Consider the following 12,253-nt stretch of genomic DNA (forward strand, 5'->3'; position numbering starts at 1 on the left):
AAAAGTCAGAGTGACTTATTTCCATTGGAGTCCTTTTATATTTACACTTATACTATTTACTTTTATACTTAAACTTTTATACTTACACTTACCTTGGAGGAGATGTTAGTTTAATTAGCTAGTTTGATGGAGGAGATGCTGGCAGAGATTTAGGGTGGTGGAAGATAGCAAGCTGGTGTATATTCAGCTGCCCGATACACATCCAACAGCATTGGAGAGTTACTTTCGTGTTGTTTTTCTATCGCTTACTCGCTTAACTTACTTGCTACACTGTTAATTCTACACTTTATCGCTGGCTGGCACTATAGCCTTTATCAATACCTGCTGCTTTAGTATCATACATATCATAGAATCACTGAATCACTGCAGAAGGCACATTCTCCCCTCTCTCTTCCTCCTCCACTTTGGTACTTTGCTACGAGTTTTTTCTTGAATTTTATTGTGTTTCTTTCCTTCTTTATCACAGGGCTGGCACTAAAAACTTTCTTTGGGCCCATGGTGGCTTAACCCCCTGACTGTTTCAGTCGTATATATACATCTTACGAGATACCGTGTTTGACATATCTATACGCATAAATTCTAGCGGCTTCAAATCAAGTGGGAGACGGCTGGTAGGCCTACATGAGAGAGAATGGGTCTGAGTGGTGGGTGTGCACCCTATGAAAAAAATCTGGGACTCAGCGGTGCATTGTGGGAACGCTATGTTGGTTGCCATTTTCATCATGCCTCGTAAGAAGTTCCTCACTCCTTGGCGGATTGGAGGTCTTTTGTTCCCAAGTGATAGCTCTAACAGCGATGGAAGTGTCAGTGAAAGTGAATTCCATGGTTTTCAAGTGGGTGTGACCGAAAACAGTGCCCAGGATAACGTAATTAGTGATGAAAACCCAAATAGCCCACAACCTTCCACCTCTGGTGCTGGGCCGGCTCGTTCATGTTCACCTGTACCAGAACGAAATTGGAAACTATTTGCCCATGTACAAGACTCAGATGTGAGCAGTGAAAGTGATAGTGATAGTGATTTGAAAGCTATTGAAAGCAGTTCTAGTTGTGGGAGTGAGGGTGAATATTCCCCAGTGAAGCGGCAGTATATATGACGTCTCTTGAGGTCTGTTAGTGTGCCATATGCTGTTCCAAGGGGAAGGAGTAAATCTTGGAGCAAATCCCATGGCCCTACACCATGACCTGATAATGAAGATGACGACATTGTTACGATGGGTATGAATGATGTGAGTGAGGCAGCAGGCGGTGGTGGTGATAGTGATGGTGGCATGAGTCATGTGGCACCAGCAGCGGGCCACGCTACTACCGACGCTGCTGACTCTGCACAATTACAACCAGCCTCACCCAACCCCACACTCCCACAACAATCACAACTACAACCTCCACAACCACGTTTCAATATCCAGAACCCACCAGCTGACCGCATCTGGAATTGGCAGCAAGGTGACGAGTTTGTTCCCAGTCCCCGTGACTTTGATGAAACACAAAGTGGAATACGGCCATCATGTACACTTGGGAACAATGCCACTGAACTGGAATGCTTTCAGTTGTTCTTCGGTGAATCCCTGATGGACATTATTGTCAGGGAAAGCAATACAGTGGACCCCCGGTATTCGATATTAATCCGTTCCTGAGAGCTCATCGAATACCGAAAATATCGAAAACCGAATCAATTTTCCTCATAAGAAATAATGGAAATCAAATTAATCCGTGCAAGACACCCAAAAGTATGAAAAAAAAAAAATTTTACTACATGAAATATTAAGTTTAATGCAATAGAATAATTACAATAACAATAAAATAATTGACACTTACCTTTAATGAAGACCTGGTGATGATTGATGGGATGGGAGGAGGGGAGAGGTGTTAGTGTTTAGAAGGGGAATCCCCTTCCATTAGGACTTGAGGTAGCAAGTCCTTTTCCGGGGTTACTTCCCTTCTTCTTTTAATGCCACTAGGACCAGCTTGAGAGTCACTGGATTTCTGTCGCACAACATATCTGTCCATAGTGGCCTGTACCTCCCGTTCCTTTATGACATTCCTAAAGTGTTTCACAACATTGTCCTTGATTGCCATTTTCCTGGTCACTATAGTAGAGATGGTTGATTGGGGTTTATTATACAACCTAACCAGCTCCGACACACTCACTCCACTTTCGTACTTTGCAATTATCACTTTCTTCATTTCATAAGTCATTAGCGCCTTTTTTCTCGAAGGGTTGGCACTAGAAGCTTTCTTGGGGCCCATGGTGACTTATTTTGCAGAAACAAGCACCAAACACAGTGATAATATGGGTAATATGGAATGTACCGAATGTATCCTTAGATGCGCGCACACTGGCTGGCTTGTAAACACTGGCACACACGGGGCAGTTCAGGCCACATGTGGACACTCGTACGAATCGTATCGAATACCGGGTTTTCAATCGAATACCGAGGCAATTTTTTTGCGATATAATGCATCAAATACCGGATTTATCGAATACCGATGCCATTGAATACCGGGGGTCCACTGTACATACTTTGAGTACACCATGGCAAACAATTCTTTCACCAAGATCACGCCTACACCAGTGGAAGGACACAACTGTGGCAGAGGTGTATCTGTTCTTTGCCACAATAATGCTTATGCCACGTGTATAAGCACACTATCAAAACATACTGGTCGACAGACCGCCTGATTTCAACCCCAGCTTTCAGTGACATTATACCAGTGAATAGATTTGTGCTACTGTTACGTATGCTACACTTTTCAGACAAAACAAGGCCTGACAGAAGCGACAGGTTATAAAAGATCAGAAATGTGTTTATGTACCTGAAACAAAAGTGCTCTATGTATTTTTATCCCTTCAGGAAGCTTGTTATTGATGAGTCTTTGATTTTGTTCAAAGGAAGACTCTCATTCAAGTAGTATATACCAAGCAAGAGGAAACGCTTTGGTATAAAGTTATTTGTTCTGTGTGGTTGCAAAACTGGTCTAGTTTTGGATATAATTGTGTACACTGGCAGTAAAACATTGCAAGATACCAGGAAGCTACTGAGTATCTCTGGTGATGTGGTTAGAACAATGATAGAATCATATCTTGGTAAGGGGCATATTTTATATACAGTGGAACCTCAAAAATCGAACGTATCACATATCGAACGTTTCGAAAATAGGACCATTTTTTCGGACAAACTGTGTCCCTATTATCGAACGCGCCCCTATTTTCGGACCACCAGGTACGGGACCTGTCTGCCGCCCGCTCTGTCCACGTCCCCGCACAGGCGCCGTGAGCAGTCTAGCTTTGTTTATGCTTGAGTGAACACTAACCTGCGCTCTCATTCACGCATTTTACGATTATTTCGTTGTGCTTAGTGCTTGTGGGACTGTGAAATAAGCTGCCATGAACCCAAAGAAACTTGCTAGTGGTACCCCTGTGGTAAAGAAAGTGAGAAACACCATAGATGTGAAGAAGGAAATAATACAGAAGTATGAGAGTGGTGTGAGACTTGTTGAGCTTGCCAGGATGTATGGGAAAAACAAGTCGACCATCGGTTCTATCCTGTCAAAGAAGGAACAAATCAAGGAAGCTGATGTTGTGAAAGGTGTTAATATAGGGAGTGGATGAGGTGCCTTCTTCAAAGATTAAGGAGATTTGTGCCAAGTGGAATGATGTCCAAATGTTTGTGCAGAAGTACCACCCTGAGCAAGCTGAAACAAGCCATCTTTGCAACAAGTTCAGTGACAGAACCATGTCCCATTTTTGGGAAATGTTAAAGAGGCACCAGAAACAGAGGACTGTGGACAGTTATTTTGTGAGACAGGGGTCCAGTGACTCTCAAGCTGGTCCTAGTGGCATTAAAAGACAGAGAAGGGAAGTAACCCCAGAGAGGGCTTTACCTGAAGTCCTCATGGAGGGGGATTCTCCTTCCAAACACTAACCCCAACTCCCTCTCTCCTCCTCCCTATCTTCCAGATGCCATCACCAATCTTCAATAAAGATAAGTAAAAATGTTATTTTATATGTATTACTATACATAGTATAATTAAAAACTATAGTATTTGTTGTATGTAAAACTGTAATTAATCTCTATAAAATGCATTTTTTGTGTGAATATTTTTGGGTTTCTGGAATGGATTAATTGTATTTCCATTATTTCTTATGGGAAATATTGCTTCGAATTTCAGACTTTTCGAATTTAGAACTAGCTCCTGGAATGGATTAAGTTTGATTTTTGAGGTTCCACTGTACTGACAACTGGTACACAAGCCCTTTACTCAGTGATGCGAGTGAACATGACAGATGTGTGTGGCACAGTGCGTGGAAATCGTAAGCATATGCCTAGGCTCGATGCTGGCAGTCGTAGAGGTGAGGTGCAGGTGTTTGCTGCCAATGACATCATAGCATTTTGGTGGCATGACAAACGTGATGTCACACTGTTGACATCAGTTCACCGACACGAAATGGTAGACAGTGGCAAGCAGAATAGAGAGACCAATGAACCCCTTGTAAAACCTGCAGCTGTGATGGATTACAACCTCAATATACACTTAGTGGACAAATGTGACATGCAGATTGGGTTTGCTGATTGTGTTCGCAAGAGTTATAAGTGGTACATAAAACTCTTTTTCCATCTTCTTGACATTTCCATGCTGAATGCTTATACTATGTATAAGTTGAAGACCAACAACAAACCCAAATATGGTGAATTTTGTTTGTCAGTCATCAGACAAATAATATTCAAGTTGTACCAAGGAACAACACTTGCAATAGACCAGCGCCCACGAAATTATCAACACGTGTCTTCTCGTCTGAAGCCTGGTGATCACTACTACTCTCGAGAAAAATGCTCAGAAGAGGTGTTTTGCCTGTGGACATACCACAAAACGCCCACAAAAATGCAGAGACACTCGTTTTATGTGTTTTATGTGCTTATACCCATGTTTCAAAGAATTCCACAAGCTGCAGCCGTTTTAGAAAAGTGTCCAGTGATTGTACATATGTATATATATTATAGAACAATCGTAATAAAAAAAATTTTATATTGTTTGTTTGTGTAAACAAGTTTTATGAACATTATGATGATACTAGTGTTTTTGCTATACGTAATTGTGTTACATTCAACGAATGTATATATGAACATTGCACCATACTTTGTTCTCACAGGCCACAAAAGTTATGTGAAAAAATAAAATAGTGAAAAAAACAAGAGACCGTCAAATAAAAGTAAACCAAAGTTTACCGGGTGAGCGGCAGTCGCCATTGTTGCCATACGCAGCTCATTTTCTGCAAACTTCACGCCTCTATATCTCGGTAAGTACTGATGGGAAAAACTTTTTTTTGGGGACTAAAACAATCAGAAAAATATTCTTAACATTTTCATAAGAAAATCTTTTTTTTTTTTTCTAATATTTTGCGACACCAGGAGACACTTCAGGATTGGGCCTTTCGACAGTCAAAGGGTTAATTAGCAGTTACAAGCACTAAAAACAATGGAATAATACAAAATATATCGCATGTATGCCTGGAATAGTCCTCCCCGGCTTGTAAACAATGGCACACTACCTTGTACATAGGCTCAGGCCGCGCGGACACATTCAGGACGAATGTCCTTAACCAAGTTTTTCATCGTTAGCCGAGCCAATATTTTGACGCAAAAACGCATCAGTATCCGATTTTATCGCTATCTGATAGCATCGTTAACTGAGGGCCCACTGTACCTGTATTTGAGTCACATAATATACTGTTTAATTTTTAGTCAAAATAAATAAATAAAAGTACAGCCTCTCCTCACTTAGCGACATACTTGTTTACCAATGCCTCAGACTTCCGATGGGCTCTCTGACCAGTATGCATACCTAAATAATGTATATTAGAGCTGATTTCTTCTATTCTGTTTATTACAATATACAGTACAGTACTGTATAAACATTTAAAAATATACCAGAAATGTTATAAATGGTGCAAAGGCGACATTAAAACAGTATCAAACATGGCACAAGCCCACTACCAGTATAGTATGCTCCTCACTTAGCGACGAATTCGTTTACCGACGTGGTCTTAGGAATGGAGCTTTGTCGTTAAGTGAGGAGAGGCTGTAATTAAAATGCCTTAGAGTTGATCGTACTTATAAATAGTGAATTTGAGATTTCTCAGCAACAGACATATATATTGTAGATGCTGCATGTACAAATCAGAGTGAATACTTTTTTTTTTAAACTATTAAAATTATATATACTTATATGGTTTTTAATGAGAACATTATTTTTCTCTTAGGGTGAGAAGTACGATGGTCGAAGAGCGGACGTGTGGTCATGTGGGGTGATACTATATGCCCTTCTAGTGGGAGCGTTGCCCTTCGATGATGACAACCTACGCCAATTGCTGGAGAAAGTCAAGAGGGGTGTATTCCACATTCCACACTTTGTCCCTCCAGACTGCCAGGACTTGCTCAGAGGCATGATTGAGGTCAACCCAGAGAAGCGCTTCACGGTGAGCCTACCTGTGCTCACACCTACACCTAAAACTGAACAAAAGCAACCTTACTTTTTTTTAAAAAATGGAATCTTTAAACTAATAACTGGCATCCCATCAAAATTTTCTCTCAGTTTTTTTTTTTTTTTTTTTAAATTCTAACAGGAATCTTACAGTACTGTCAGCCTCTGACATTATCAAATCAAGATCACCAGACACACACCTCATATAAAAAAAAATTATTGACAAGTTAAAAAAATACTGTTTTCTGTAAATTTAACCCTTAAACTGTCCAAACGTAGATCTACGTTTGCACGCATAGCACTCCGAACATAGATCTACATTTTATTTTTCATTCCTGCAAATTTGGCGCAATAGGCCTGAGTCTCCTAGACATGAGAGAATGGGTCTTCGCCCTAAGTGTGCACAGTGATTCACTCACGCCTCGTTGTATTAACACTCTGCTATTCTCAGAAAGTGTAACAGAATGCAAGGTTAGTGAATTTGACAACGATATAGCCACTAACATTCAAGAAATTAGTGAAACTGTTGATGATAACCCAGATGACCCTCACCCCATCACCTCTGGGGTGGCCAGTGTGGCTATACCAAACCTTCAGCCCAGTACCTCTGGGGTGGCTAGTGTTACTACCCAAAGGCAACTCCGCAAGAGGAGATTATCATTTTCCAAGTGTTATAATGTTGATGATAGTGAAAGTGATATAAGTGACGACGATAAAATCGATTTTATGCCCGTAGAGGATTCGTCGAGTGACAGTGATTATCATTATTCCCCAGTGAAATGTACTTTTAGGCGGTGTAACCTACGTTCAGGCAGTGTGCCATATGCAGTCGGCGGCAAGGGTCATGGCAGGTCACGATCCAAAACCCCAGCTAGTGATAGTGATCATGAAGGTGAACATGCTGGGATGGAGGAAGAGGAGGTTGGTGGCATGGGGCCTGTACCTCATAGTGCGGTAGGTGGGCAGACAAAGGACTGCCCGGCACCCTCTCAAACATGTGCTGCCTCCACTCCTATCCCTCCTCCTGCTCCCCCACACCCCATGCCACAGGTCCACCCTGCACCATGTGACCATGAATGGAACTGGACAGAAAGTACACCATTCATGCTGTATCCTTTCAGTTTTGATGCCAGTGGAAGTGGTATCATGCCACACTGTCCCATCACAAATGAGTCTACAGAGTTAGACTATTTTCAACTATACTTTGATGAACTGATAATGAACCTGATTGTTACCCAGACCAACATGTACTACCGGTATACAGCGGGCCACATAGATGTTTCAGAATCGTCATGGCTGCGCAGGTGGAAAGATACAACTGTGGCGGAAATGTATTTATTCCTTGGTACTATGATGCTTATGCCACACACGTATAAGAACAATATAGCACACTACTGGTCTACAGACCACTTCATCAATACTTCAGTGACCTCCTTCCCTTTAACAGATTCACTCTGTTGCTATGAATGTTGCACTTCTCACACAGGAATATGCCAAACTGAAATGACCTCCTATACAAAATCAGGGAGTTATTTATGTATCTGAAGCAAAAAATCAGTGTCTACTTTTATCCATTCAAGAACATTGTTCTTGAATGGATAAAAGGGACGACTGTCACTCAAACAATATATACCAAGCAATCGCTTTGATATAAAACTCTTTGCTATGTGTGACTGTGAGACTGGTCTTGTGTTGGATGTCATTACCTACACAGGGAAAAACACACTCGACGATACCAGGCACACGTTGGGCATTTCTGGGGATGTTCGCAAGTTGATGCAGCCATACCTTTGCAAGGGTCATACATTGTTCACAGACAACTGGTGTACAAACCCTATGCTCAATGATTTCCTATGTGTGAACAATACTGATATATGTGGAACAGTGAGAAGAAGTAGAAAACACATGCCAAGGTTCACTGGAGGAAGTGTAGTGCAAGCATTTCATACCAATGACATCATGGCACTGATGTGGCATGACAAACGGGATGTGACGTTGCTGTCAGCCATCCACCAAAATGAGATGGTACAAACAGACTGAGCAAGCACAGCAATGAACCTATTGTAAAGCCAGCTCCGATCATCAACTATATGAACAATATGCGACTAGTCGACAAGTGTGACATGATAGGGTTTGTTGACTGTGTGCATAGGAGTCGCAAGTGGCATATAAAAGTGTTTTTCCACCTTGTGGACATTGCAGTGCTCATTGCCTTCAACGTGTACAAAATAAAGACAGGGAAGTAACAACAATATGCGGAATTCACCCTCAATGTCATCAAGCAGAATACGAAAAAGTATGGTACCACACCTATACCTGTCACTCCACAGTGATCTGTCACCCCACAACAGCGACCTGTCACCCCACAAGAAGAGAGGGAAGTGCCCAACCGAATAATCCCTGTCACTGCCTGATACCAATACCATCTACTCCAAAGAAGAAGTACTCTCAGAAAAAGTGTTGTGTGTGCTTACACTACACAGCGACCTCAAGTGCGAAAAGGCACATGATTCATGTGTCAGCAATGTGGGGTGGCACTCTGTATGGATCCATGCTTCTTGGAGTATCATACAGAGGTGGACTTCTAGAAATATAAATGGGACCTGTAAATACCTTGTGTGTATATATATATATATATATATATATATATATATATATATATATATATATATATAAACAATAGTATGTGATTGAACCAGGCATACAAATTCATCTATCAGTGTGAATATGTGTGCTTGTGACAGTATGATTATACCAATTTAGTACCAAACATTTGGGTCTCAACAAGAATTGGATATCTAATCAAAAGATCTGCAACAAAACATTATTATCATGACATGAAAACAACAAAAAAATAGAAAAGAATTGGAAAAAACGATAAATGTTTATTGTTGCTGCAAGCGGCAGTACTCCAAGTTGCCGACACCTCATCATTTAGCAAGAACTTCACAGGCTTATATTTTGGTAAGTATTGGCCCTAAAAAAATTTTTTATCCTATAACATTTATAAAAATGCACTCTTCATTTAAAAAAAAAATTAGTTTTTAAAATATTCGAAGCGCTACACGAGTGAGCGTAGATCTACAGTTGGACAGTTTAAGGGTTAAGTCTAATACCAAAATACAGCATCTGTATCAATACTGAATAAACAAATTACATTAAATACCTAAGATAGGATACCACAAGCTTAACTCTATACTTATATGTAGATAGTCATGCAAAAGATGCTGGAGACCCTTGAAGAAACCTATAACAATTACGAACAGTGTGGTAGACCTAGGGACCTGAGAGAGAGATTCAGACAAGCCAGAAATTAATGTACAAAGGTAACAAACAATTAAGAAGGAAACTATGAAAGCTGAATAGTGAATAGGAGCAAGCTGAAACCTAGTCTTTTATTCAAGTTTAAGAGGTGTGCAAGATACAGGTCTCCCTCAACATTCGCATTTTCAACTTTCACGGGCTTCACACATTCGCGAATTCCCAACTGACAAATTCCCAGCCTCCAAATTCCCAGCCGCCAAATCATATTTAAGTTTCCTGCCACCTGCGAGTCCCTACTACCCTCCCTTCGACCCCTGCAACTGGCAGCCAGCCCTCCCACCAGTGTGGCGAGTGTTTTGTTTGTTCATTATTTGCCATTAAACTACAGTATAAATAATGTAAACCCATTCATGACTGCATATTGGAATGACTATTTGGACAGGTGTTGGACGGTGACATCATGTGTTTACTCTTGAACACAGCAAAGAATCAAACATTTCTGCTACTGCTAATAATAACAATAGTAATAATAATAATAATAATAATAATAATAAATGCGATAGAATTGAAGAAGGAACTTGTACAAAAATGCGAGGGAGTGGTTGACACATCGTCAGTGTGGCTTTGTTTATGCTGGAGTGAGCATTAGTCTCCGTGCTTTTCCAAACATTTCACAATAATTCATTGTGTTTGGTGCTTGTAGATTGAGTGCGACTGGAGTGGTAGAGGCAGTGGTTGAGGAAGCGGTTGAGGCAGTGGGTGAGGCAGTGGGCAAGGCAGCAGTTGAGGCAGTGGGTGAGGCAGTGGGTGAGACAGCGGGTGAGGCAGTGGTTGAGGCAGTGGGTGAGGCAGTGGGCGAGGCAGCAGTTGAGGCAGTGGGTGAGGCAGTGGGCGAGGCAGCGGTTGAGGCAGTGGGTGAGGCAGTGGGTGAGACAGTGGGTGAGGCAGTGGTTGAGGCAGTGGGTGAGGCAGTGGGCGAGGCAGCGGTTGAGGCAGTGGGTGAGACAGCAGTTGAGGCAGTGGTTGAGGCAGTGGGTGAGGCAGTGGGTGAGACAGTGGTTGAGGCAGTGGGTGAGGCAGTGGGCGAGGCAGCAGTTGAGGCAGTGGGTGAGACAGCGGATGAGGCAGTGGTTGAGGCAGTGGTATTTAATAACATACATGTTAATAATAATAATAATAATAATAATAATAAATGTTAATAATATGTATTATTATTATTTATAACATGTTATTAAATACCACTGCCTCAACTGCTGCCTCCACCATTGCCTCAACCGCTGCCTCAACCCCTGCCTAAACCACTGCCCCTACCAGCGCCTCAACCGCTTCCTCAACCACTGCCTCAACCGCTGCCTCAACCACTGCCTCACCCACTACCTCACCCACTGCCTCACCCACTGCCTCACCCACTGCCTCAACCGCTTCCTCAACCACTGCCTCTACCATTCCAGTCGCACTCAATCTACAAGCACCAAACACAGTGAATTATTGTGAAATGTTTGGAAGAGCACAGAGACTAATGCTCACTCCAGCATAAACAAAGCCACACTGACGATGTGTCAACCACTCCCTCGTATTTTTGTACAATTTCCTTCTTCAATTCTATCGCATTTATTATTATTATTATTATTATTATTATTATTATTATTATTATTATTATTACTATTGTTATTATTAGCAGTAGCAGAAATGTTTGATTCTTTGCTGTGTTCAAGAGTAAACACAAGATGTAACCGTCCAATACCTGTCCAAATAGCCATCCAATATGCAGTCATGAATGTGTTTACATTATTTATACTGTAGTTTAATAGCAAATAATGAACAAACAAAACACTCACCACACTGAGTGGTGGGAGGGCTGGCTGCCAGTTGCGGGGTCGGAGGGAGGGTAGTAGGGACTCGCAGTGGTTGAGGAAGTGGTGGAGGCATTGGTGGAGGCAGTGGTGGAGGCAGTGGTGGAGGCAGTGGTGGAGGCAGTGGTATTTAATAACATACATGTTATTAAACCATAACATGTATGTATTTAGTACAATTTACGACGTTTTCATGTATTTTATGATTGCTCATGGTTTAACAAGTTAAGGAAGCAGTATTGTATTATATTTCCCTACAATATTTTGGGGCACCAAACATTCACGATTTTTCAACATTCGCGAGGCTCTTGATCCCCTAACCCTAGCGAATGTTGAGGGAGACCTGTACTAAATATGAAATTGCAAATAGTATTTTAGTGATGTGCTAAGCCCATGCAAGTCATTCAGCTACACACATGCTACCATGCCCAACTATACCTGGTATTCATTTAGGCTTACAGAAGAGAATGCTCTTTGCAGATCTAAACCCCAAATGGAAATAAGCCACTGACTTTTTTTAGGTTATCCTAGGTAATCATCACATATGCTGCTATGTATGATAATTTATTTAACTGTATTTGTGTGTACCTGTACCTGAATAAACTTATTTAACTGAGTGAATTTGGGGACATGAAGGTATCCAGACAGGAGGCAAA

The 12,253-nt window shown here is 41.4% G+C and overlaps 2 protein-coding genes and 1 long non-coding RNA gene across 3 annotated transcripts in view; 1 reads left to right on the plus strand and 2 right to left on the minus strand.

The window, feature by feature from the left end:
- The window catches only part of sff (sugar-free frosting), a gene marked incomplete in the record, with an annotated part of 664,763 nt that overhangs the window by 600,132 nt on the left and 52,378 nt on the right, over window positions 1–12,253 (plus strand). The window contains 1 exon segment of the mRNA XM_070089050.1: window positions 6,260–6,475. Within this exon segment, the coding sequence (XP_069945151.1) occupies window positions 6,260–6,475 (216 nt within the window).
- The window catches only part of LOC138853277 (uncharacterized), a 341,333-nt gene that overhangs the window by 215,900 nt on the left and 113,180 nt on the right, over window positions 1–12,253 (minus strand). The gene's annotated exons all lie outside the window — the stretch shown is intronic.
- The window catches only part of LOC138853278 (uncharacterized), a 153,100-nt gene that overhangs the window by 11,057 nt on the left and 129,790 nt on the right, over window positions 1–12,253 (minus strand). The window lies entirely within an intron of this gene.

The sequence above is a fragment of the Cherax quadricarinatus genome, chromosome 27 (genome assembly GCF_038502225.1).
Source record: "Cherax quadricarinatus isolate ZL_2023a chromosome 27, ASM3850222v1, whole genome shotgun sequence".
Classification (NCBI taxonomy): domain Eukaryota; kingdom Metazoa; phylum Arthropoda; class Malacostraca; order Decapoda; family Parastacidae; genus Cherax; species Cherax quadricarinatus.